Here is a 23526-nt window from a genome sequence, read left to right on the forward strand (position 1 = left end):
GGAAGCTAGCATTAATTTCTTACGGCAAAATAGTGTTTAATTAACTTTAGTTTTTTGAGGAGTTAACAGGTTCATGAGGGCAATGCTGTTGATGTGATGTACATGGACTTCCAAAAGGTATTGGATACAGTGTCACACAACAGGCTTGTGGCCAAAGCTATAACTCGTGGACTAAAGGGACAGTAGCAACATGGATATGAAATTGGCCGAGTGACAGTGGTTAATTGTTTTCTGTCTGGAGGAAGGTTTGTAATGGTGTTTCCCAAAGGTCCGTGTTGGGAACCTTGCTCTTTCCTGATTATTAATGACCTAGACCTCGGTGTCCAGGGAACAACTTCAAAATGTGAAGTGTTGTTAATGATGTCTTACAACACCAGGTTAAAGTCCAACAGGTTTGTTTCGATGTCACTAGCTTTCGGAGCGCTGCTCCTTCCTCAGGTGAATGAAGAGGTCTGTTCCAGAAACACATACATAGACAAATTCAAAGATGCCAAACAATGCTTGGAATGTGAGCATTAGCAGGTGATTAAATCTTTACAGATCCAGAGATGGGGTAACCCCAGGTTAAAGAGGTGTGAATTGTCTCAAGCCAGGACAGTTGGTAGGATTTCGCAGGCCAGATGGTGGGGGATGAATGTCATGTGACATGAATCCCAGGTCCCGGTTGAGGCCGCACTCATGTGTGCGGAACTTGGCTATAAGTTTCTGCTCGGCGATTCTGCGTTGTCGCGGGTCCTGAAGGCCGCCTTGGAGAACGCTTACCCGGAGATCAGAGGCTGAATGCCCTTGACTGCTGAAGTGTTCCCCGACTGGAAGGGAACATTCCTGCCTGGTGATTGTTGCACGATGTCCGTTCATTCGTTGTCGCAGCGTCTGCATGGTCTCGCCAATTCACAGACCTCTTCATTCACCTGAGGAAGGAGCAGCGCTCCGAAAGCTAGTGACATTGAAACAAACCTGTTGGACTTTAACCTGGTGTTGTAAGACTTCTTACTGTGCTCACCCCAGTCCAACGCCGGCATCTCCACATCGTTGTTAATGATGGAATGGGTGGACAGGTGGCAAATCAAGTTCTATGCAGAGAAGTGTTAAGTGATTCATTTTGGTAGGAAGAACATGGAGGGGCAATATAACATTCAGGGTACAATTCTAAACGTGGTGCAGGAGTGGAGGCACCTAGGTATATATGTGTGCAAGTCATGAAGGTGGCAAGACTGATTCAGACAACGGGTAATGAAGCATACAGCATCTTTAACATTATTAACAGGTGCATGGAGTACAAGAGCCAAGGAGATTGTGTTGAACTTGCATAAGGCATTGGTTTTGGCTCTGTTGGAGTGTTGAATCCAGTTTTGGGTACTGCACATGAGAAATCAATTTATGAAGAAGTTGGAGAAGGTACAAAAGAAAGTTCATGCAAATGGTTCTCGGGACGTGGCATTTCAGTCATGGACATAAATTGGATAAGTTGGGTCTGTTTTAGGCAGGCAGAACGGTATTACGTTCAGTCAGAGAACCCATGCTGAGACAATGGGCTGAATGGCTACCTTCTGTGCTGTACCAATTCCATCATTCTGTGAAGTCCAGCTCCAGAATTTGATGGTCAAGGAAGGTGAATTAATAACTTGGCCAAACATGTTATCTGCTTGCAAATCCTTTCTTCCAACATATGCCAGTGACGGGCAGAAAGAGCAGGAGGGATCCCTGGCCACAAGACAATGGCAAACCACTGCAGTGCCTTGCTTAGTCTATAGTCACCAATGTTCTTTCAGGGCATATACCTGAAGAGAGGGATGTGTTATCCATATGGTGAAATTTGAATACCTGGCACAAACTTTATTTGATGTTGGATCTTGCAGGAACAAGGAAGTGGGGCTGCAGATGCGAACCAGTCAGAGGGTCATGAGTCCAAACAGATGGCAAGGGTCACATCTCAAAGACTATCTCAGGACAAAACGCAGGTAAAACAGCTGTTTCACTCATAAGCAGCATTTTGCTTTGACAAATGTGCAGTGGTTCCACATTTATTTTCTTAAAATCACATTTTCAATTATACACACCATGCAACAACTCTGAACGATTGCTTGAACACCTGCAAGTTGCCTCTAACTTAGCAACTATAAGAGTTCAAAAATCATTTGTCGGCTGAATTTTGCAAGTAAACAGTACAATTTAGTTTGTGCAAAAACAAATTTTGCTTTCACAGTGCAGTAACACATAGACAATAATGCCTTTCATTTACTGTTCTTTACCTTTTCAATGAGGTTTTCAAATGCATTGCCAAGCTATTTTGATGTAGCAGCAGGAATTGTTTCAGTTAAATACTCCGACCCGGAAATTTATGACTGACGTTAATGGCCAAATTGGCCAGGAACTTGTGCTGTGAATTAAGCGGAGATGGTGGGGCATTGTGGTTATGTCCTTGGACTAGAAGTCCAGGCATCCAGGCTAATTCCCTGGGGACATGGGTTCAATTTATCTGTATTCTAAAGCTAATCATTGGTGACCATGAAACTATCAAAAAGAAAACACCATCTGGTTCACTAATACCCTTCTGGGAAGGACATCTGTCATCCTTACCTGGTTTGGCCTACATGGGACTCCAGACTCTCCCTCTTGACTGTCCCCTGGCCGAGCAAGCCACTCATTTCAAGGACTATTTGGGGTAATGAGGATGGGCAACAAATGCTGGCCTTGCTAGAATGCCCACATCCCATTAAATATTTTTTAAATTGCTAATTGGCACAAGTTGCCAGACAATTTGTACAGCTGTGGCATTGGGTTCCCTTTTGCTCTAGACCTCCCTAAGTTTCATGACGTTTCTGCATTTGCACATTAATTGCAGTTTAAACTTGCCACAAAGCCCGGCCCTGCAAGTATGAATGCAAATGCCTTTAACAGCTTAATAATTGTTAATGTCTGCCATTAACCCCCCCCCCCCCCTTTCACCCAGAAAGTGAATGGAAATTTAAAATATGGAGTCTCTTCCTTCTGGCATGAATTGTTGGAGATTTAAAAGTGTCAATTTTTTTTTTCTTTAAATTCCTCCCTTTTACTTCTGTGCGTGCTTTGAGAATTTGCCCTAATTCCAAGACCGCCCGCTGTTTATTTCTCAATTCTTACTGTAACTTTGTGAGCTGAAAAGTGCAGGAGAAAAGTCTTGAGGTGTATGGCAAAATGCCTGACGGCAGCAAATTAAATCTGTTCGATTTCTCCCATTCTGTCCCAGGTTCTGGAACCAGTGATGAATTGCTCCGAGCTATTGGGCTTTGAAATCACTATCTAATCAGCTACCTTAATCCATTGTTTCTATCGATAATTTCATACAGCATAAATCTTGCCCTTGTGTATATTTGATAAAGGCCATCAAGCCCACCCATGTGCACTCTGCTTATTGAATGGGGTTAACTTGTGTAGCACCCTTTTCCAAGCCTGGTAACGCTAATTTGAGGGGCAAGCCCACCTCCAGTTGCAGGAAATTCCTTAGTATTGGAATTCGGGTTCAGGAGATTTTGATGTCTCTCTCAACTAACCCCCAACACCCTCTATAAGTCCACATGTCCATTATCTAAAGCAATATCCTGGTTACACATTTTATTGCGCGATATTATACAAAGAAAGGCAGTTGAATTTCTTACAGATAGAATATCACTTTAGATTTCTTTTTTCCAGAGCTACAAGAGAAAACCTGGTCGTGCAGATAATGAAAGAACAATGGGCGATCGTAATGAGTGCGCGAGCAAGCGAGTGAAGATGGTGGAAGCCAGCAGTGCAGCACAACATGACACAATGCAGTCAGACCAAAAAGTGAAGGAAGCGGATATTTATGAACATATCAAAGAAGGAAGTGATTCATATGATGCTCAAACATATGGTGAGGTCAAATTCAGAAATTAGTCAACGCCATCTTTTTTTATAGAAAAATCCAGTTTGCTTTCTCCTGAATAAATTTTATGCTTTGAAATAATGTACAGCTTTTCCCTAATCTTACAAATGTCTCCTTTTAGATGTAGCCACAGAAGAGCAACAAAACCCAAGTGGGCCACAACAGGAAGAGGAAGCCGGAGAGGAGTCAGAATCTATTGAAATGGACACTGATCAGGAAGAGGAGTTGCAGAGTGTGGATGTACAGGAGCTGAAGCCAGAGAAAAACTCCTCATCTACAACAGTACCAGGTAGTTAAACACACAACTACTGTGTAGTCTCATCCCTGTATGTGAGTTTGTGCACAAATTGGTTGTGGGTTTCCTGTATTACAATATTGAGCCCACTTCAAAATATTTTGAGATGTCTTGGGGTCATGGAAAAACCCTGTATGAATTCAAGATTCACTATAAAATTCTTTCAGTTAAACCATATCTGATTTGTTGCAGGATCTGACAACCTAGAAGGAGACTTTCAGCTTCCCAAATCTGAAGAAATGGATGCTGCAACAGATGACGGGTCAGAATCTGAAAATGAACAGATATCTGAAAGAAACAACGAGTCCACCATCCATACCCTACATGAGCTGCTAACTGAGGATATTGAACAAGTATGAAAGATTAGAGCAATTCCATTCAGTAAAAGCATTGCTTAATAGGCTTATTTTGATGAATGATGCTGATCTGTTGGAACATGGTTGTGAATTGGACCTTAAATCAAATGCATAAAAGTCGGCTGTTACGTGCATGTTATATTGCTAAACAACATGAATTTTGCCAAAAGAAAATTACTTTTTTCCAAGACTGAGCGAACATTGGCAACTTTCAATCATATGTTCCCAATTTTAGCTGAACCCTCCGGAAGTTGACGCGATAGAAATGGGGATGGTCTAGGGTTGTGTATTTAAAACTCTTTCCTGGAATCCACGCCGGTCAACCGTTGGGATCCATGCCACATTCATAAGGGAAGCCTGTTTTATCTTCACAATCTCACTTGAATCCAGTTCCAAGGAGAAGGCCATGTGCATATCAGGTGCTGATGTCAGCCAGTTTCTTTGCACCTACTTCATCTTTCTGAAAATGGAAAATCCAACCTTGCACATGTAGGTCTTCCTGGAGGGCAATAGCAACAAAATGCTTGTTTTATCTGCACTGGATATTCCGAGGAGATGCTACTGCAGAATGCTGACAATCTCATGGGCTTGCCGTGTTGTTAATGTGCTATCACAGGTCAGATACAGCAGGGTAGTCTTTTAATTTGGAGTCTGCTGGAAGACTGGGGTCTCGACCTCAAGGGAATTTTTTACCCACCACCTATCTTTCAAAATCTGAAATTTCTCTTCTCAATTGCCAGTTATTCCCTGCATATACTACATTGGCTTTGCATCCCCTTATTTGCAATTGCACAATTGACAAAACCATACCTCAAGAAATCCTCTTTCTACTGCTTTGTTCCGAGTTAAGTTTTCTCTTTGTAGGCTGTTAACCAGAGGTAGACTGTTACCAGAGGTCCTGGAGCTCTGTACAGAGCTAACACTAGCACTGCTTTGTCCTACCCTGGACTCTCCTGAACAACTCTCTCCAGATTCTGTTGAGAGATCCTGTCCAGTAGGTACACTGCCTATTTGAGTCTCTGGCCATCTCTCACTTTTTAAAGAAAACTATCCCTCTTCTCAGTCCTCTTGTCTTGCTTGTGAGTAGTTAGAAAATGGAAGAAGCTCTGCTCTGATTTTGTGCCAAAAGTACCATATTTGGAGGATGCTTGACGTCAAGTGTACGTGACCTGCTCAGTGTTGCCGCTTTTGGCCAGAAGACTGCACACAGCTTCATTTCTTTTCATTTAAAAGGGGGCAGCAGTCGCCATTCTCTATTTAAAAGTCGGTAGCAACAGTTGGGCACTACTCTCGCGATTGGGACCACAGCGGTGACACCACGAACGATTGCTCCGTGACACTCCCGATACGCATCCCCAGGACGCGACCAGCACTTTGTAAAAACCCTGGTCCAGGGTGCTGGATTGGGCCTGTCCAGAATGCATTTCTCAAGGGGGCATCTCAACTTCATTTCATCTGTCTCTTGTGCCCGATTTGGGAAATGGTGTGCACAGAGGAGTCCCCAAAAAAGCAATTAAATGGTAAAATGTCACCCGAGCTGTTGTCAGTATCCAATTGTCTGTGTTTGTCTCTGAAATATGGTCACATTTTACAGGAGTGTGCAGTAAATGAGCCAAATGGGGTCTTAAAATGAAACCTCTTACTCCCTTGTCTATTGCTCATTCATCTTTAGTATGAGATTTTAATGTTTTCACTGTACTTGTACTCTAAGGGAATTGCCAATTGTGAATTGTGAATTGATATGGGTGGTGTATTAACTACTATCAGTATATTTGCTGTGCCTCTGTTCTAGCCTTAAGTTAAGTGACTTGTGTGTTTTCCAGAGAGTTGTTCCTGACTCGGAGGAGCTACGTAAACAGCTGGAAGAGCAGCTGGATGCTTGGCGAAATCAGGAGGCTGGAAATCCAGAAGAGGTAAGCAAAAGACCCTCCGAATTGATGAATGGATTGATAAAGGTGAAGAGCAGTTTAAGTGAAGAGCTTTTTAGTCATATTTTTTAAATTGCAAAACAGCAAAATTGAAGCCCCCTCTCTTGAAACCTTTCCTGCTTTCTGGTGGGTTGCTCTGATAGTGGGGGTGGGAATATCATGAGAACCCTTGGGCTATCGATCCTATAAATAAATAATCTTTATTGTCCCACGCTTACATTAACGCTGCAATGGAGTTACTGTGAAAAGCCCCTAGTCGCCACATTGCAGCGCCTGTTCGGGTACACGGAGAACTCCGAATTCTCAGCTGGTACAGGATTGGACCCGCGCTGCTGGCCTTGTTCTGCATCACAAACCAGCTGTCTAGCCCACTGAGCTAAGCCAGCTCTCTCTTGGGATGCTTGTGTCTCAAGAGTCACAGTTCTATTGAACAGATGAACATTCGCCTGCTGATACTGGGAATGTAATTGCTGAAATGTTTCGATTCTTTGTTACTATATTCTGATAGTTTCCCCTCATTTTGCTTTGTGATCTACACTTGCCAGGAGAGAGTTGCTGCTGAGATGTGGCAGCAATATCAGGCATTGACAACTCCACTGTCACAGCAACTGTGTGAACAGCTTCGGCTCATCCTCGAACCCACCCAGGCAGCTAAACTCCGGTCAGTATACTCAGCCCTTTATTGTTTTCTATTATTATTCTGGATGGTTGGAAGTGGGTTTTTTAAATCAATGAACTCTCTGGCATCAACATTAACAAATGATGAGCAGTTTAAGATTACAGATGCTCCCATCCGAAACCATTCTATTCTAAAATTGTACTTGGATTTTTCTGTTTTTTCATGGACCACATGTTTTGTTTTTCAACCAACAAAGCAAGTGTGGAATACATGCTACATAACCATTGGATAGTTGGCTTATTTATTAAAGAAAGAGGTTTCAGAATATAATTTTTAATTGTTTCCATTCTTTGATTCCTGTCATGAATATACTGTGCTATGATTTAGGTACTTAAAAGGAAGTGGCTTCACCTCATAAACAAACACAGGTTTTGTTCTGTTCGTGTCTGATCCTGACCAATGCCTCCACTTGGAGACTGCCAGAACCACAGCAATTAATGAGTAGGACCATCCAGATTTCCCCTGTCCCAGCTTTCTTGCCTCATGTGGGGAGAGGCTTGTTTGTTGGGCGTTAGTGGCGGAATGTGTTGTGGTGGAGGGCGCAATGAGCATTGAACACTGAGCATTTTTCTTCGGACCGGGAGAGTAAGGTAAAGCGAGGCTGGATCAAGCATGTGTGTCAGTGTTGGGTTTCCAGCTAAATAAATTGACCACTTTAACATGTAGCTCAAAAAAATAGCAACCCAGAAGCTGCGGGGGTATAACATGTGGAGGCAGCACATGGCCACAGCATGGAACCGAACATATGTGGTTAGGCTTGGGTACACTGGGCAATCCACTGGGATCCTGTCTTCACACCTGCTTTCCAGCAGTGGGTAAACAAGTTAGTGATCATGGTTGGCTGATTCTGCCCACCATCTGGAGACTGAATACAAAGGACTAGCTTTTATCAACCTTGAGAAGCCAACCCCTGGGACCAGCCTCTATACACATGGAACATACAGTGCAGAAGGAGGCAATTCAGCCCATCAAGTCTGCACCGACCCACTTAAACCCTCACTTCCACCCTATCCCTGTAACCCAATAACCCCTCCTAACCTTTTTTGGGGGGCAATTTAGCATGGCCAATCCATCTAACCTGTTTGTCTTTGGACTGTGGGAGGAAACCGGAGCACCCGGAGGAAACCGACACCGACACGGGGAGAACGTGCAGACTACGCACACAGTGACCCAGTGGGGAATCGAACCTGGGACCCTGCTGCTGTGAAGCCACAGTGCTTTCCACGTGTGCTACCGTGCGGCCCACAATATGGGTAGTTACAAATTGGTGGTCGTCTTTCATCGGCTGCCTCAGTTGTGTTGCCTTTGCCGGCTAAGCCACAGGGAAGTTTGAGCTGTGCCGCGCCACAGTCCCCAAGTGTCAAACCATTGCCCTGCATCACCCCACCTACAAAAATCTCCTTACTGTTGATTCAGTTCTGAGGCTCCCAAGAGCTGAGGGAGGAGTTCAGTTGCTGAGTTGTTTGTGGTAGTGGGTAGGAGTTTGCAGTGTTATCTGTTTAAAATTCTGCTCCTCTTAATTTTGATACAAGATGCTGGTTTTAATTACCAGTTTGTGCAGTGGGATTGTTTTAATTGTTGAAGTCAGGGCCTGTGAGGATCCATGTAAAACAAAGTCGATAAAATTTTCGATTAACTACTTTTGTATGTGGCCCACCGTAATTTAAAAAAAAATTTTTTTTGCCCTAATCCGGAGTCAAGTCAGTTGGTTCGAATAAAGGGTTTCAGTCCAGCCGGAGCGCACAGCCACTGGAAAAGAATCCCAGCAATGACTGTGTCCATGGCCTTGAGCAAATGCTGGCCTGACATGAACCAAATTGGCTGTCGAGTGAAGGAGGCAAAATTTGCTCTCATCACTCTGGTTGGGTTCATGTTCTGCTCCGTTTATAATGAGGAAACTGGTTAGTCGGAGGCTGGCCAGATTAAATGACTGTTAGATTTAAGAGTTCAAAAATGAGCCCAACTGCATTCATCTCTTATTTTACAATTCATGGTGCATCGGATGTTCCTTTCAGTGATGTCCAAAGTTTCTAGTTCACAGTAAATAGGTAAGTAAATCTAATAATTAATCACCAGCAACGGCATTTAATTGTTGCTACCAGTATATGGAGCAGACGACCCAGTTCCTCCTGGTGGTCAGATATGAATATTTCCCATGATTTTGCTGATTTCTCTTTTTTACCTGAAGTTTTTTGTAAGTCAAGAGTGTACGTGACTCCTTGACATACATTTTCAGACCTTTTTATCTTCTACCACTGTCAACCCTGATGCTGAAGCCAGAATACAGCTTCTGCTTATCTGCTACTGCCACTAACACTGCTACCTGTGATAGTGGCATTTAAAAAGATGCACGGGGGGGAATAATGTTCCATGTTAAAGTATTCCTTCTTTCCACCAATTTAATCATCTGAAATGGTTTTAAAAAAAAAAAAAATAGCTCCCATTGGTTTTATTTTATTTTGACCACTACCTTATTGCATTCTGGGCCAGGACTTCCATTTGCTACTCCCCCTCTGTGCTAATTCATTCGCTGGGCACAGAGTGCTCTGTCCAATTAGAGGAAGCAATGCGGCCGGTCAATCTGGGGAGAGCATTTTCGCGGGCTTCCCGGCAGCCTCAGGCGCCTTGCAGGATTCACCCAAGTCCCGCGAGGCGTCGATAACAGAACTAAGGGGTGTGACCGAATGACGCACCAGGTTAAAATCAATGCCAAGAAAGTTGAAATTGATACTTGTGATATAATACATGGACATGTAGCATCTATTGGAGACTGCATATCAAACTGTTCTCTTGCTCCAAACACAAGAACTAGGAGCAGGAGTAGGCCATCTGGCCTTCGAGTCTGTTCCGCCATTTAGTGAGATCATGGCTGATCTTTTGTGGACGCAGCTCCACTTTACCGTACGAGCACCATAACCCTTTATTCTTCAAAAAACTACCTATCTTTATCTTGAAAACATTTAATGAAGGTGCCTCAACTGCTTCACTAGGCAGGGAATTCCATAGATTCACAACCCTTTGGGTGAAGAAGTTCCTCCAAACTCAGTCCTAAATTTACTTTCCCTTCCTTTGAGGCTATGGCCCTTAGTTCTGCTTTCATCGGCCAGTGGAAATAACTCTTTCTTCCCCCCCCCTCCCCAAATCTATCCCATCTATTCCCTTCATATAAAGAGAGATAGGAAGGTTTAACCTGTCAGTAGGTATTTTAGTTTTTTTAATAATTCATTGAAATTTCCTGGGGGGAAAATGTGGAATGGTGTAAAAAATATATATATTTATGTTTCCTCTTCATGTGTTTGTGTACAGAGGTGATTATAGAACTGGAAAGCGATTAAACATGCGCAAGGTGATTCCCTACATAGCTAGCCAGTTCCGTAAAGATAAAATCTGGCTTCGCAGGACAAAGCCAAGCAAACGGCAATACCAGATTTGTCTGGCGATTGATGATTCTTCGAGTATGGTTGACAATCATTCCAAACAGGTATGGTTTTAAAAAGTTAGATTTGAAGTTGCGCAATTGCAAGCATCAGCCTTGAAATGCTTGAGTCGCGAAAGTTTAAGTAGCCTGTGGCAGTACAGATGTTTAAACTTTGTTGTTTTTGAAACATAGACACATAGACTGTAAATAGATGCATGATGTTTCTATACCCTGTTATCCACCCATACCACTTGACTGTAACTGTATACATGATATTTGCATATCCTGTTCGATTGTGTGGATGGATGTCTCATTAATTGGAAGTGCATTTCTTGACCCCTTGAAACTCCCTCCATACGTTTAAATGTTGCTCCCATCTTTCGTAAAGTGACCGCTTATGTCTGACTAAGGATGAAAGTAACATATAGTTTGTAGACTAGCAATCTTTTTCTACTCGTGTCTAGCTTAGTAAACAATGATATTGAGGCATCCTGACCAGGAAACTTTCCAATTTTATCTCTGGTTTGTGTTGAATTAGTTCATCTCACCTCTGGGATTGAAATAAGTGTTATAATGCTAGCTAGGTAGATGTAAAATCAACCATAGTTCCCACTCCAGGTAGCTATCATTCATTTTGGATACATATGCAACCATCGGAGTTAAGAAGGTGACTTTGTGCAATGGAGCATAGCCCAGGAGAGGCAATTAGAACTAACAACAGTGCTGGAAAGATCTGGCAGCATCTGTGGAGAGAGAAACAGAGTTAATGTTTCGTGTCCATGTGACTCTTCAGAGCTTGGAGCGGAGACCATTGGAACGTGTTTATAGGACAGCTCAATTTTATCCTAATGTGTCTTGTTTTTTTTTTTTTTGCAGCTAGCCTTTGAATCACTGGCTGTAATTGGGAATGCTCTCTCGCTTCTAGAGGTTGGACAGGTTGCTGTGTGTAGGTGAGTATAAATAAAAACAAGTTGGCTAATGCCAACTCATTTGTACATGAAACTTACTTAAGGACATCAGCAAAAACAAATTAATGGTCAGGCAGCATCTCGCGATTGGGTTAACATTTCCAGGCTGTTAACCTTCCATTCGGCACATTGGCACAGTGGTTAGCACTGCCGCCTCAACTCCACGGAGTTGGCTTCTGATTTGAAAATTGAATTTTTGCTTTGAGTATAATCTGGCCACTAACACTGTTCAAAAATCTTCATAATCACAAATAAAACTAGTGTGAACCAGCTCAGTTGAACAGTGTTTTAGAATGTGCTTTTGTTTCTCTAATCTTACATTAGTAAGTATTCCTTGATGTATTTTGAGTGGTAACTACAGTATATTTATTTGCGCGTCTGAAAATGGGTATCCGAGTATATGATCCATCACCGGTGAGTAAGATGACTTTAAATAACTGAAAATTACCTTTAAAGAGCCATTTACTAGCTTCATTGGTATACAGTTCTTGTCCCAAATCAAATGTTTTTAAAAGGTACCTATTATGCCTTTGCACACGAGATATTATTTTTAAACGGGTGGCAGGTGGTGCAGTGGTTACCACTACTGCATCACAGCGCTGAGGACCCGGGTTCGATCCAGGCCTTAGGCACTGTCCGTGTGGCATTTGCATGGGTCTCACCCGCACAACCCTGTCTGCATGGGTTTCCCCCGGGTGCTCTGGTTTTATCCCACAGTCCAAAGATGTGCAGGGTAGGTGGATTGGCCATGCTAAATTGCCCCTGAATTGGGAAAAAAAACAGAATTGGGTGCTCTAAATTTTAAAAAGTTAGTTTAAAAAAAAAAAAAGAAAGATATTAATTTTAAGAGCCTTCTAAGTCGCTCAAACAGGCACAATTAGTGGAAACCTCCTGTGGTGATTAATTGGAAATGGGGATATGACCAGTGTTGCGAATGGGGCTGGTTCCCAGTATGATGTCATTTAAATCATCACAAAAATAATCTCCCAATTTTGCATTTGGAAAATTCCCAATCTTTTGCCAATTATCCAGTGCAGATGGAGGCCATTTAGCCTATCGAATCTGCAACAAACCTCTGATAGATCGCTCTACTTAGGCCCACTTCCCCACCCTATCCCGTGCATTGATCGTGGCCAATCCACAGCAGGAGCTACACAACCGGAATGGACTGTGGGAGGAAACCGAAGGAAACTCGCGCAGACTATGGCCGAATGTGTAAACTCCACACAGTCAACCAAGGCCGGATCCCTAGCGCTGAGGCAACACTCTAAACCCTGTACCACCATGCCGCCCATTTATCAGATGAATTACGTAAGACGTAACGGCACAGTCCAAGGTGCAGCAGGTGGTTGCATGTACCATCTGTAAAAGTTATAGATTGCTGTTAATGTACCATGAAACATTTATCCCATTTTATGATATCTTTGAATTTTTAGCATGGTTGTTCTGATTTGGATTTTATTTATTGTCACGTGTACCGAGATACAGTGAAAAGTATTTTTCTGCGAGCAGATCATTAAGAAAAGAAAATACATAATAGGGCAACACAAGGTGCACAATGTAACTACATAACACTGGCATACAAGGGTGTCGTGTTAATGAGGTCAGTCCATAAGAGGGTCGTTTAGGAGTCTGGTAACAGCGGGGAAGAAGCTGTTTTTGAGTCTGTTTGTGCGTGTTGTCAGACTTTTCTATCTCCTGCCCAATGGAAGTAGTTTTTTGTTTAGGTCTAAAGCACTATTTGTAAACATACTGTGTATGTCTCTAGCATCTTCATAACTGTTGATTGATGAGCTCTGGCACCATAGTTGTTGTCTTACCGAAGGTGGCTATCAAGTTTCCTTGCAGTTATTCAATGTCCTTTTGTTAACATTCTGATGATGCAATCATGTCATCAATTTTCAGCTTTGGCGAGCATGTCCAATTACTGCATCCATTCCATGAACAATTCAATGATCAATCAGGAGCAAGAATATTGAGGAGCTGTCAATTCCAGCAGAAGAAAACGAAGATTGCTCAGGTTAGTGCTTGTTATTACAGTAATTGTTTGGAAGAAGCATTGTGTGCAAATCAAACGTGTGTGTGTATAAATTTTATGCAAAGGGTGTAGTCTAGTCTACTTGGGTTATAAAGTGGTGAAGTATTGCTTATTTATTCCACTGTAACAACTAAGGTTATGCCTTTGGAAGATATTGGTGGATGGGGGAATTAGTGGTAATCTCACTGAACTATGATCCAGAAGCCCAGACTAATGTGCTGATCTAAAGTCCCACCATGGCAGCTGTTGGAATTTAAATTCAATTAATAAATCTGGAATTGAAAGCTAGTCTCTGTAATGGTGACTGTGAAACTATCATCTGGTTGGGAAATCTGCCATCCTTACCTGGTCTGGCCTACGTGTGACTCCAGACCCACCGCAATGTGGTTGACTCTTAAATGGCCTAGCAAGCCATTCAGTTCAACGGCAATTGGAGATGGGCAACAAATGCTGCCCTTGCCAGTGACGTCCACATTCCGTGAATGAATTAGACTATTTGTGCTGCTTACAAATTAATTTGTTTGTGTGTTGAGTCGGCAGCTGTGAGAATCATGAAGTGTCTTGCAAATTGGATAATCCAATTTAGTAAATCAAAAAACAATTTTGAGTGCCTTTGTCAAAAGAGTTTTACTTTCAGAAAAATAAATGAATAGATTGTATGAGAAGCAAGCTCAAAACAACTAGGTAGAGAATTTCTTCTTGCACTTTGCCTTGTCAGATTTAGTGAAGAATGAACCTAATGCAGCTAATTGTGATTTACAACTTCTGTGTATCTTTGCAGTTTCTGGAATCTGCAGCCAACATGTTTCTTGCAGCACAGCACCATTCCCAGCAGGGAAAACCAGGTCAGAGCTTTACACCAGTTTATTACTTGCTGTCCACATTCAAGAAATTTTCAAAACCTCTATGTAGACTACAATATTGTTTATTTTAAATAAGTGTAAGATGCTAGTGTTTAGCTTCACTATGTTGTAAGTGCAGAGTAAACCAAAGGATTAGATGTCTTGAGGGGTCTGGACAGAGTGGATAAACCGCACACTCTGGAAAGGATTGCAAAGGAGAGGGGTTTCAAGTTGCAAACAAAGCAAAAGCCATAGGGGGAAAAAAACACTTCCACGTGGCAAGTGTTCAAGATCTGGAATGCTCTGTCTCAAAGCGTGATGGAGGCAACTTCAATCGAAGGATTCCAAGGGAATTAGACTGTTATTGGAGGAAGAATTTGCAGGGTTAAAGGGAGAATGGTGCGGAGTTAATTGCTCATTTGGAGAGCCGGTACAGATCTGATGGGCCAAATGGTCTGCTTCAGCACTTTCCAACAGTTCTGAGATTATCAGTTCATGCAGCAATGGGCCTCCAGTATCACTTGTGAAGTGCTTTAATGCAGTGAGAAATTATCCCAGTCTTTTGTGTGCCTTCCTGCACAGGTGAAGAATTGAAGGGTATAAGTTCAATACACGTGTTCTGATTTCAAATCAATCGTACAGGTGTTGCTGTGTTCACATTGTCTACTCATGAATCGAGAACATAGTTATGAAAGTTAAAAGCTAGTTCTGCTGTGTAGCTTTATTTTGTAACTTAATGTGCACTAAAGTTTTCCTCCCCCTCCCAACTTTTAAGGAATCTATCTGCCCTGAGAGTGGCAGTGGAAACAAATCAAGCAACATTGATATTAATATCCTGATGGTCCTTAACTGAAATGGAATGAATGGAGGCCCTAATCATTCTAGAATCTGGAGCTTTTATGATGGTGGTAAGACATGACCCCACACTCCAGGAACTGCCCTGCTTGGTTTAAATGGCACATGAGAGGGGTAGCAGGGTGGCATAGTGGTTAGCACTGCTGCATCACGGTGCTGAGGACCCAGGTTCGATCCCAGCCCCGGGTCACTGTCTGTGTAGAGTTTGCACATTCTACCTGTGTCTGCGTGGCTCCCACCTCCACAAACCAAAGATGCGCAGGGTAGGTGAATTGGCCTTGCTAGATTGCCCCTTAATTGGAAAGAATTAATTGGGTACTCTTTTTCTTTAAAATAAATAAATAAATAAACAAATGACACAAGTGGTGTTTTTTTTTTTAATTCTGGCAATGATGTGTTGAGATTGTGTTATCCACTTTCAAACCGTTTTTTGAGGTATCTTAATGGCTGATGAGGCAAGAAACCAATTGTCATTTCATGCAGCTGTTTTAAACCGGTGCAAAATTTTAAAGGAAGATGGATTTCCTTTTTAAACTGGTGAAAGAAAGACCATAATAAAATGGTTTTTTTCTGTTGTAGAAACAGCACAGTTACTACTGATCGTATCTGATGGACGAGGTCTGTTCTTGGAGGGGAAAGAGCGAGTTACGGCTGCTGTTGAGGCTGCACGACACAGCAATATTTTCGTTATCTTTGTTGTACTGGACAATCCTGACTCTAAGGTAAGAAATAACAATGAACTTTTGGAATAAAGTAGAGTAGCTTCAGCTGAAGAGCTTGCACCAGGATAGGTGTATTGGACTGAATGGCCTTGTGCTGTAGTTTCTACAATCCTGTAACATGAAAACATTTTACACCACTTCTAAATGGGAACGTGGGGGTGATAACTGCATGTGATCGAAAGCCTGTGAAATTACACGGTTGAATGAAGAAAGTTAGCCTATTGTTAGATGTATAATGCTTATTGATGAGATGGTGTTATTGTGCATTAAAGTAACAAATCCTAACTTCTCCACACTGCCATTATCGTAGCCAACCAGGCAGACATTTAGTCTTACAACATTAACTGAAACACGGAGGGAGCATTAAAGGTTGCACAGCTCATGCCACCTTCTAACTTTTGTTTTTGGTTGCACTTCTAGGATTCCATTCTGGACATTAAAGTCCCTGTATTCAAGGATCAAGGAGAAAGTCCAGAAATTAAATCATACATGGAAGAATTCCCATTCCCGTTCTATATAATTTTAAGAAATGTGAATGCCCTCCCAGAGACGCTCAGCGATGCTCTCAGACAGTGGTTTGAACTGGTGACGGCAGCTGATCATTAACACCGTGGAATGCAGAGAGTTGATGCATGTTGCTATATTGTCCATTGATATTGCAAATCATTGCACACACTGTAATATTTAATGTACTATTAATGCAGATTAGCAGGGAAGAGAAACCTTTGTTATATGGCTGAGAATATAAGACTAAGCTTATAATGTGAAATGTTCTATTCACATTGAGAACCTTTCCACTGTGTTCATGGTGGTTTGTGCCAAAGGCACAGTTTATTGTACTAAATGTGAGAACCTGTCTGAGGTTTTGAGTGTCAGGTGTTTTGTAACATGTGGATATTTGTGGCTAATTAAAGCTTTCGTGTTATTTGGAGTTGGCTTGATACTTCGGATTGTATTCTTTGTATCTTTTTGTAGGTCAATAAATCAGTTGCTAAAGGCTTGTCCCTGTCTGCTTTTTAGATGGACGTTGGTTCTTTAGAGTTTAGACGGCATATCCATTTTACTGTGGGGAAGTTGTTTCTAATCTTGGGAGCCAGAATCTTCAAATGGCATTAAGATATTTATAAACTCTTCAATTATTTGATTTGATTTATTGTCACATGTACCGAAGTAGTGAAGTATTTTTCTGTGGCTGAGAGAACGTACACAGTATGTATATAGTAGACAAAGAATAATCAGAACATTGACATTGGTACATCGACACACAGTAATTGGTTACAGTGCGGAACAAGGGGCCAAACAAAGTAAATACATGAGCAAGAACAGCATAGGGCATCGTGACTAGTGTTCTTATGCCCTGGTATTTCATTTAAAATACCCATATGATTGGGAGGAACACTCATTCCTTTGATTGCTTTGAACCCAAGCTGTTGTGTGAAACCATCTTTATCCACTGGCTGAGGGAGCTTTGAACAAAAAACATAGTTGAGATTTTTCTATCTAGTTCCCAGTGGACTCTGGCACCTTTATCTGGAAAGGTGAAGATGTTCTTGCTCTACTTTATAAAAACCTGTGCAGCAGTAAAGAAACAGCCTTGCAATTAAAATTGTGGTCACATGCACAAGTCAAACATAATACAATTAGCAACACTCTGGGGATTTTTTTCCATCTCTTTTTTTATTCTTCATTTTGCAGTTTTCACATTTCTTCAAATAGTGGCTATAGAGGTACATAAAATTTCAAAATAAAAAACAGGGTCCGAATGCATGACGCTGAGTTTCACCCCACAACTCAAAGATGTGCAAGGTAGGTAGATTGGCCATGTGAAATTGCCCCTTAATTGGCGAAAATGTATTGGGTACTCTAAATTAATGCATGACACACTAAGCAGGGTGTTGATCCTGCGATCAGCACCGTTTCTAAATATGCTGTCAATACTCAATATTTCTCTTTCAAGTAGTAAAGTTTTGAGTTGGGATGTTTCACGAGTATTGAAGGAGGATGAAGTGCTACTTTGCACTCTGGCCTTGTTGAATTTTAAAATAAATACTTACATGTTTCATAAAAATTGGAGTTATGGGAAGTAGCAGCTCCATTATGCTGGTAGTGTCATGGGCATGGAATTTATCTTGTTTCCTATTGTCATTCAAGAGGATATTCTTGATGCAACCTCATTTGGTTTACATCTGGTTATAAGCTATTGAGCCCAACTGATTTTTGTGATTTACCTTGCCAGTGCATTCTGATTTATAAAAAAAAAAAAAAAAAAAAAATTTTATGAATACAAATCCAATTGCTGCCTTTGACACTCTTACATTGAACAAATGTTGAAAAGGCTGTGAAGCGACAAAACAAAATGCATAAATCTTCATGGGAGTCAAAAAATACAGGGGCCATTCAGCCCATCACAGCTGTGCTATTTCTTTTAAACCCAAGTTTCTCATCCCCCTTGCTAATTCTATTGTCATGAATGTATCCTGATAACTTACCTCCTTACAACTGGAAATTATTTCTCATTCACGGATCAAAATTCTTCATAATTAGTGATAGCGCTGCTGCCTTATGGCGCCGAGGACCTGGGTCACTGTTCATGTGGAGATTGCACATTCTCCTTGTGTCTGTGTGGGTCTCCTCCCCACAACCCAAAAGATTTGGAGGATAGGTGGATTGGCTATGCTAAATTGCTCCTTAATGGGATGAAAAATTGGGGTACTCTATAACATTTTATTAAGGCATTTATGGTTTTATAACACCAGATACAAATGTAAACATAGTTCAGTGTGTAACACATCCCTCCATCTCCCACTGCTCCTGCCTCATCTAGACACAAAATAGCCTAACTTCCCCCTCCCTCCTATTGAATCTGCTGACAGTTTAGTTTTCTCAGATGAAGTTGATAAACGGCTGCCACCTCCAAACGAACCCTAACGTTGATCCTCTCCGAGCAAACTTAATTTTCTCAAGTCTGAGAAACCCAGCCATGTCACTAACCCTGATTTTGGGGGCTACGAGTCCATCCACGCCAATAAGACCTGTCTCCGGGCTACCAAGGAGGCAAAGGCCAAAACGTCAACCTCTCTCTCACCCTGGACACTCAAAATCGCTACCTCTGGACTCGGCGCCACCCTCGTTTTTAGTACCGTGGACATGACATCTGCAAATTCCTGCCAGAATCCCCTAAACTTTGGGAATGGCCAAAACATGTGGCCATGGTTTGCGGGCCCTCCTGCATACCTCCCACGCCTGTCCTTTATCCCCAAAAACCTGCTCCTCAGGGCCGCCGTCATGTGTGCCTGGTTGACTACCTTGAATTGTATCAGGCTGAACCTGGCACATGAGGACGTGTTGACTCTGCTCAGCATGGCAGCACGGTGGCGTAGTGGGTTAGCCCTGTTGCCTCACAGCGCCGAGGTCCCAGGTTCGATCCCGGCTCTGGATCACTGCCCGTGTGGAGTTTGCACATTAAGAACTAGAAGCAGGAGTAGGCCATCTGGCCCCTCGAGCCTGCTCCACCATTCAATGAGATCATGGCTGATCTTTTGTGGACTCAGCTCCAGTTTCCGGCCCGAACACCATAACCCTTAATCCCTTTATTCTTCAAAAAACTATCTATCTTTATCTTAAAAACATTTAATGAAGGGGCCTCTACTGCTTCACTGGGCAAGGAATTCCATAGATTCACAACCCTTTGGGTGAAGAAGTTCCTCCTAAACTCAGTCCTAAATCTACTTCCCCTTATTTTGAGGCTATGCCCCCTAGTTCTGCTTTCACCCGCCAGTGGAAACAACCTGCCTGCATCTATCCTATCTATTCCCTTCATAATTTTATATGTTTCTATAAGATCCCCCCCCTCATCCTTCTAAATTCCAACGAGTACAGTCCCAGTCTACTCAACCTCTCCTCGTAATCCAACTCCTTCAGCTCTGGGATTAACCTAGTGAATCTCCTCTGCACACTCTCCAGTGGCAGTACGTCCTTTCTCAAGGAAGGAGACCAAAACTGAACACAATACTCCAGGTGTGGCCTCACTAACAACTTATACAATTGCAGCATAACCTCCCTAGTCTTAAACTCCATCCCTCTAGCAATGAAGGACAAAATTCCTTTGCCTTCTTAATCACCTGTTGCACCTGTAAACCAACTTTTTGCGACTCATGCACTAGCACACCCAGGGCTCTCAGCACAGTCGCATGTTTTAATATTTTATCATTTAAATAATAATCCCTTTTGCTGTTATTCTAACAAAATGGATAACCTCACATTTGTCAACATTGTATTTCATCTGCCAGACCCTAGCCCATTCACTTAACCTATCCAAATCCCTCTGCAGACTTCCAGTATCCTCTGCACATTTTGCTTTACCACTTATCTTAGATTCGTCTGCAAACTTGGACACATTGCCCTTGATCCCCAACTCCAAATCATCTATGTAAATTGTGAACAGTTGTGGGCCCAACACTGATCCCTGAGGGACACCACTAGCTACTGTAGCCACGTAAAATGGTTGCTTCCCGATTAAATTGGCCAAAACCCGATTTAAAATGGCTAACCGGGAAGGCTGCTGGGAAAAGCAGGTAACAAGACAGAAACGGACAGCTGCAGACAGAATAGCATATTCAGCTCTGGGGAAGTTGGCCCAGATCGATACTCAGGGCTATTAACAGCCCACCCTCCCAGACATCTGCAGTGTAATCGGCTATCCCCGGGAACAATTGCAACATATTAGCAATTGAATAGCGGGCCAGACCTGTCGGCGCCTGCAGTGGCCAAAACAAAGGCAGGTGAACAACCACCCCCCCGATCGGGGAATCGCCTCGCAATTGGACATATCGACCCCAGTGATTGGGAACAGGTCCAATCACTTGGGACTCGGGGTCAAGATCCGGCCCGGGAGGCGGGAAGCCCCTGGGCCCTATAAAGTGAGGAGCCAAGTTCAGATCTCGCTCTCTCTCCCTTCGCCTGCTCGAGACCTTCGCAAGAACAGCAACCGGCAACTGTAAGTTTGAATCCAACGATCGCTATCCGGTAAAGACTCCTAGCCATCGACCTGTAGCAGCCTTTTGAATCCCGCTGGCCAGATCCGATTGGATAAGCCATTCGTTTTCCTGACCTGGTGGGCTCTTCCTAAAGTTAAGTATTGGCCAGTAGTGATAGGTTTATTATATAGATAGTATTATTGTGTAAACATTACTTGTTGTATATAATAAATGACCGTTGATTTCAATCTTACTAAGCGGTGTGCTGACTTATTAATCATAACTTGAACTTGAACCACGTGGCGGTATCAGAAAGATACCTGGCGACACGTGAGCAAAGGTGACGTAATCAGAGCTAATAAACTCAGGCTAATAAGAGCAACACTACTGATTGCCAACCAGAGAAACACCCATTAGTCCCCACTCTTTGCTTTGTATTAATTAACCAATCCTCTATCCATGCTACTCCTTTCCCCTTAATGCCATGCATCTTTATCTTATGCAGCAACCTTTTGTGTGGCACCTTGTCAAAGGCTTCCTGGAAATCCAGATATACCACATCCATTGGCTCCCCGTTATCTACCGCACCGCACTGGTAATGTCCTCAAAAAATTCCACTCAATTAGTTAGGCATGACCTGCCCTTTATGAACCCATGCTGCGTCTGCCCAATTGGACAATTTCCATCCAGATGCCTCGCTATTTCTTCCTTGATGATAGATTCTAGCATCTTCCCGACTACCGAAGTTAAGCTCACTGGCCTATAATTACCTGCTTTCTGCCTACCTCCTTTTTTAAACGGTGGTGTCATGTTTGCTAATTTCCAATCCGCCAGGACCACCCCAGAGTAGTGAATTTTGGTAAATTATCACTAATGCATTTGCAATTTCCCTAGCCATCTCTTTTAGCACTCTGGGATGCATTCCATCAGGGCCAGGAGACTTGTCTACCTTTAGCCCCATTAGCTTGCCCATCACTACCTCCTTGGTGATAACAATCCTCTCAAGGTCCTCACCTGTCATAGCCTCATTTCCATCAGTCACTGGCATGTTATTTGTGTCTTCCACTGTGAAGACCGACCCCAAAAAACCTGTTCAGTTCCTCAGCCATTTCCTCATCACCCATTATTAAATCTCCCTTCTCATCCTCTAAAGGACCAATATTTACCTTAGCCACTCTTTTTTGTTTTATATATTTGTAGAAACTTTTACTATCTGTTTTTATATTCGAGCAAGTTTACACTCATAATCTATCTTACTCTTTATAGCTTTTTTAGTAGCTTTCTGTTGCCCCCTAAAGGTTTCCCAGTCCTCTAGTCTCCCACTGATCTTTGCTACTTTGTATGTTTTTCCTTCAATGTGATACTCTCCCTTATTTCCTTAGATATCCACGGTCGATTTTCCCTCTTTTTACCGTCCTTCCTTTTTGTTGGTATAAACCTTTGCTGGGCACTGTGAAAAATCACTTGGAAGGTTCTCCACTGTTCCTCAACTGTTTCACCATAAAGTCTTTGCTCCCAGTCTACCTTAGCTAGTTCTTCTCTCATCCCATTGTAATCTCCTTTGTTTAAGCACAAAACACTAGTGCTTGATTTTACCTTCTCACCCTCCATCTGTATTTTAAATTCCACCATATTGTGATCGCTCCTTCTGAGAGGATCCCTAACTATGAGATCCTGAATCAATCCTGTCTCATTACACAGGACCAGATCTAGGACCGCTTGTTCCCTTGTAGGTTCCATTACATACTGTTCTAGGAAACTATCGCGGATACATTCTATAAACTCCTCCTCAAGGCTACCTTGACCGACCTGGTTAAACCAATCGACATGTAGATTAAAATCCCCCATGATAACTGCTGTACCATTTCTACATGCATCAGTTATTTCTTTGTTTATTGCCTGCCCTGCCATTCTCCCTGTGGTGGCATGGGTTTCGCCCCCACAACCCAAATATGTGCAGGCTAGGTGGATTGGCCATGCTAAATTGCCCCTTAATTGGAAAAAATGAATTGGGCACTCTAAATTTTTTATTTTTTTTAAACTGCTCCGAGCATCCTCCCACAGGCCCGCTTCTAACTCCTTACCCACTCATTGTCCCACTTACGCTTTCGCTCACCTATCGGTTTCCTCCCCCTCCATAAGTTCTTTAGAGATTTCTGATAATTTCCCCTCACTCACCCCCGTTCTAGAAGCTACCCTGTCCTTTTTTTTTTAATTTGTTTTTATTCAAAATTTTTCAATAATTTTTACAAACCATTACAAAAAGAAAACAACAAAAAGCACAGTAATGATCAAGAAAACAAAACAAATTAGCAAAACAAGGTGGGGTATCTGCCCTTTACAAATAAAATCTATCCCAACCCCCCCCCCCCCCCCCACAATCTGGTTTGCTGCTGCTGACCACTTAATGTTCCGTGAGAAAGTCAAGGAACGGTTGCCACCGCCTGGAGAACCCCTGCACGTACCCTCGCAAGGCAAACTTTATCTTTCAACCTGAGAAATCCAGCCATGTCACTGACCCAAGCCTCTACACTTGGGGATTTCGCGTCGCTCCACATTGCCT

The 23526-nt window shown here is 42.5% G+C and overlaps 1 protein-coding gene across 1 annotated transcript in view; it reads left to right on the top strand.

The window, feature by feature from the left end:
- The window catches only part of mdn1 (midasin AAA ATPase 1), a 239387-nt gene extending 222403 nt beyond the window's left edge, over positions 1–16984 (top strand). Inside the window, exons 91-102 of the mRNA XM_072499762.1 lie at positions 1860–1961; positions 3673–3874; positions 4008–4175; positions 4374–4534; positions 6361–6450; positions 7011–7126; positions 10451–10625; positions 11439–11512; positions 13436–13550; positions 14350–14413; positions 15845–15987; positions 16408–16984. Coding sequence (XP_072355863.1) covers positions 1860–1961; positions 3673–3874; positions 4008–4175; positions 4374–4534; positions 6361–6450; positions 7011–7126; positions 10451–10625; positions 11439–11512; positions 13436–13550; positions 14350–14413; positions 15845–15987; positions 16408–16593 — 1596 coding nt within the window. The 3' untranslated portion in view covers positions 16594–16984. The remainder of the gene's footprint in view (positions 1–1859; positions 1962–3672; positions 3875–4007; positions 4176–4373; positions 4535–6360; positions 6451–7010; positions 7127–10450; positions 10626–11438; positions 11513–13435; positions 13551–14349; positions 14414–15844; positions 15988–16407) is intronic.
- Positions 16985–23526: the final 6542 nt, after the last annotated feature.

The sequence above is a fragment of the Scyliorhinus torazame genome, chromosome 4 (genome assembly GCF_047496885.1).
Source record: "Scyliorhinus torazame isolate Kashiwa2021f chromosome 4, sScyTor2.1, whole genome shotgun sequence".
Lineage (NCBI taxonomy): Eukaryota > Metazoa > Chordata > Chondrichthyes > Carcharhiniformes > Scyliorhinidae > Scyliorhinus > Scyliorhinus torazame.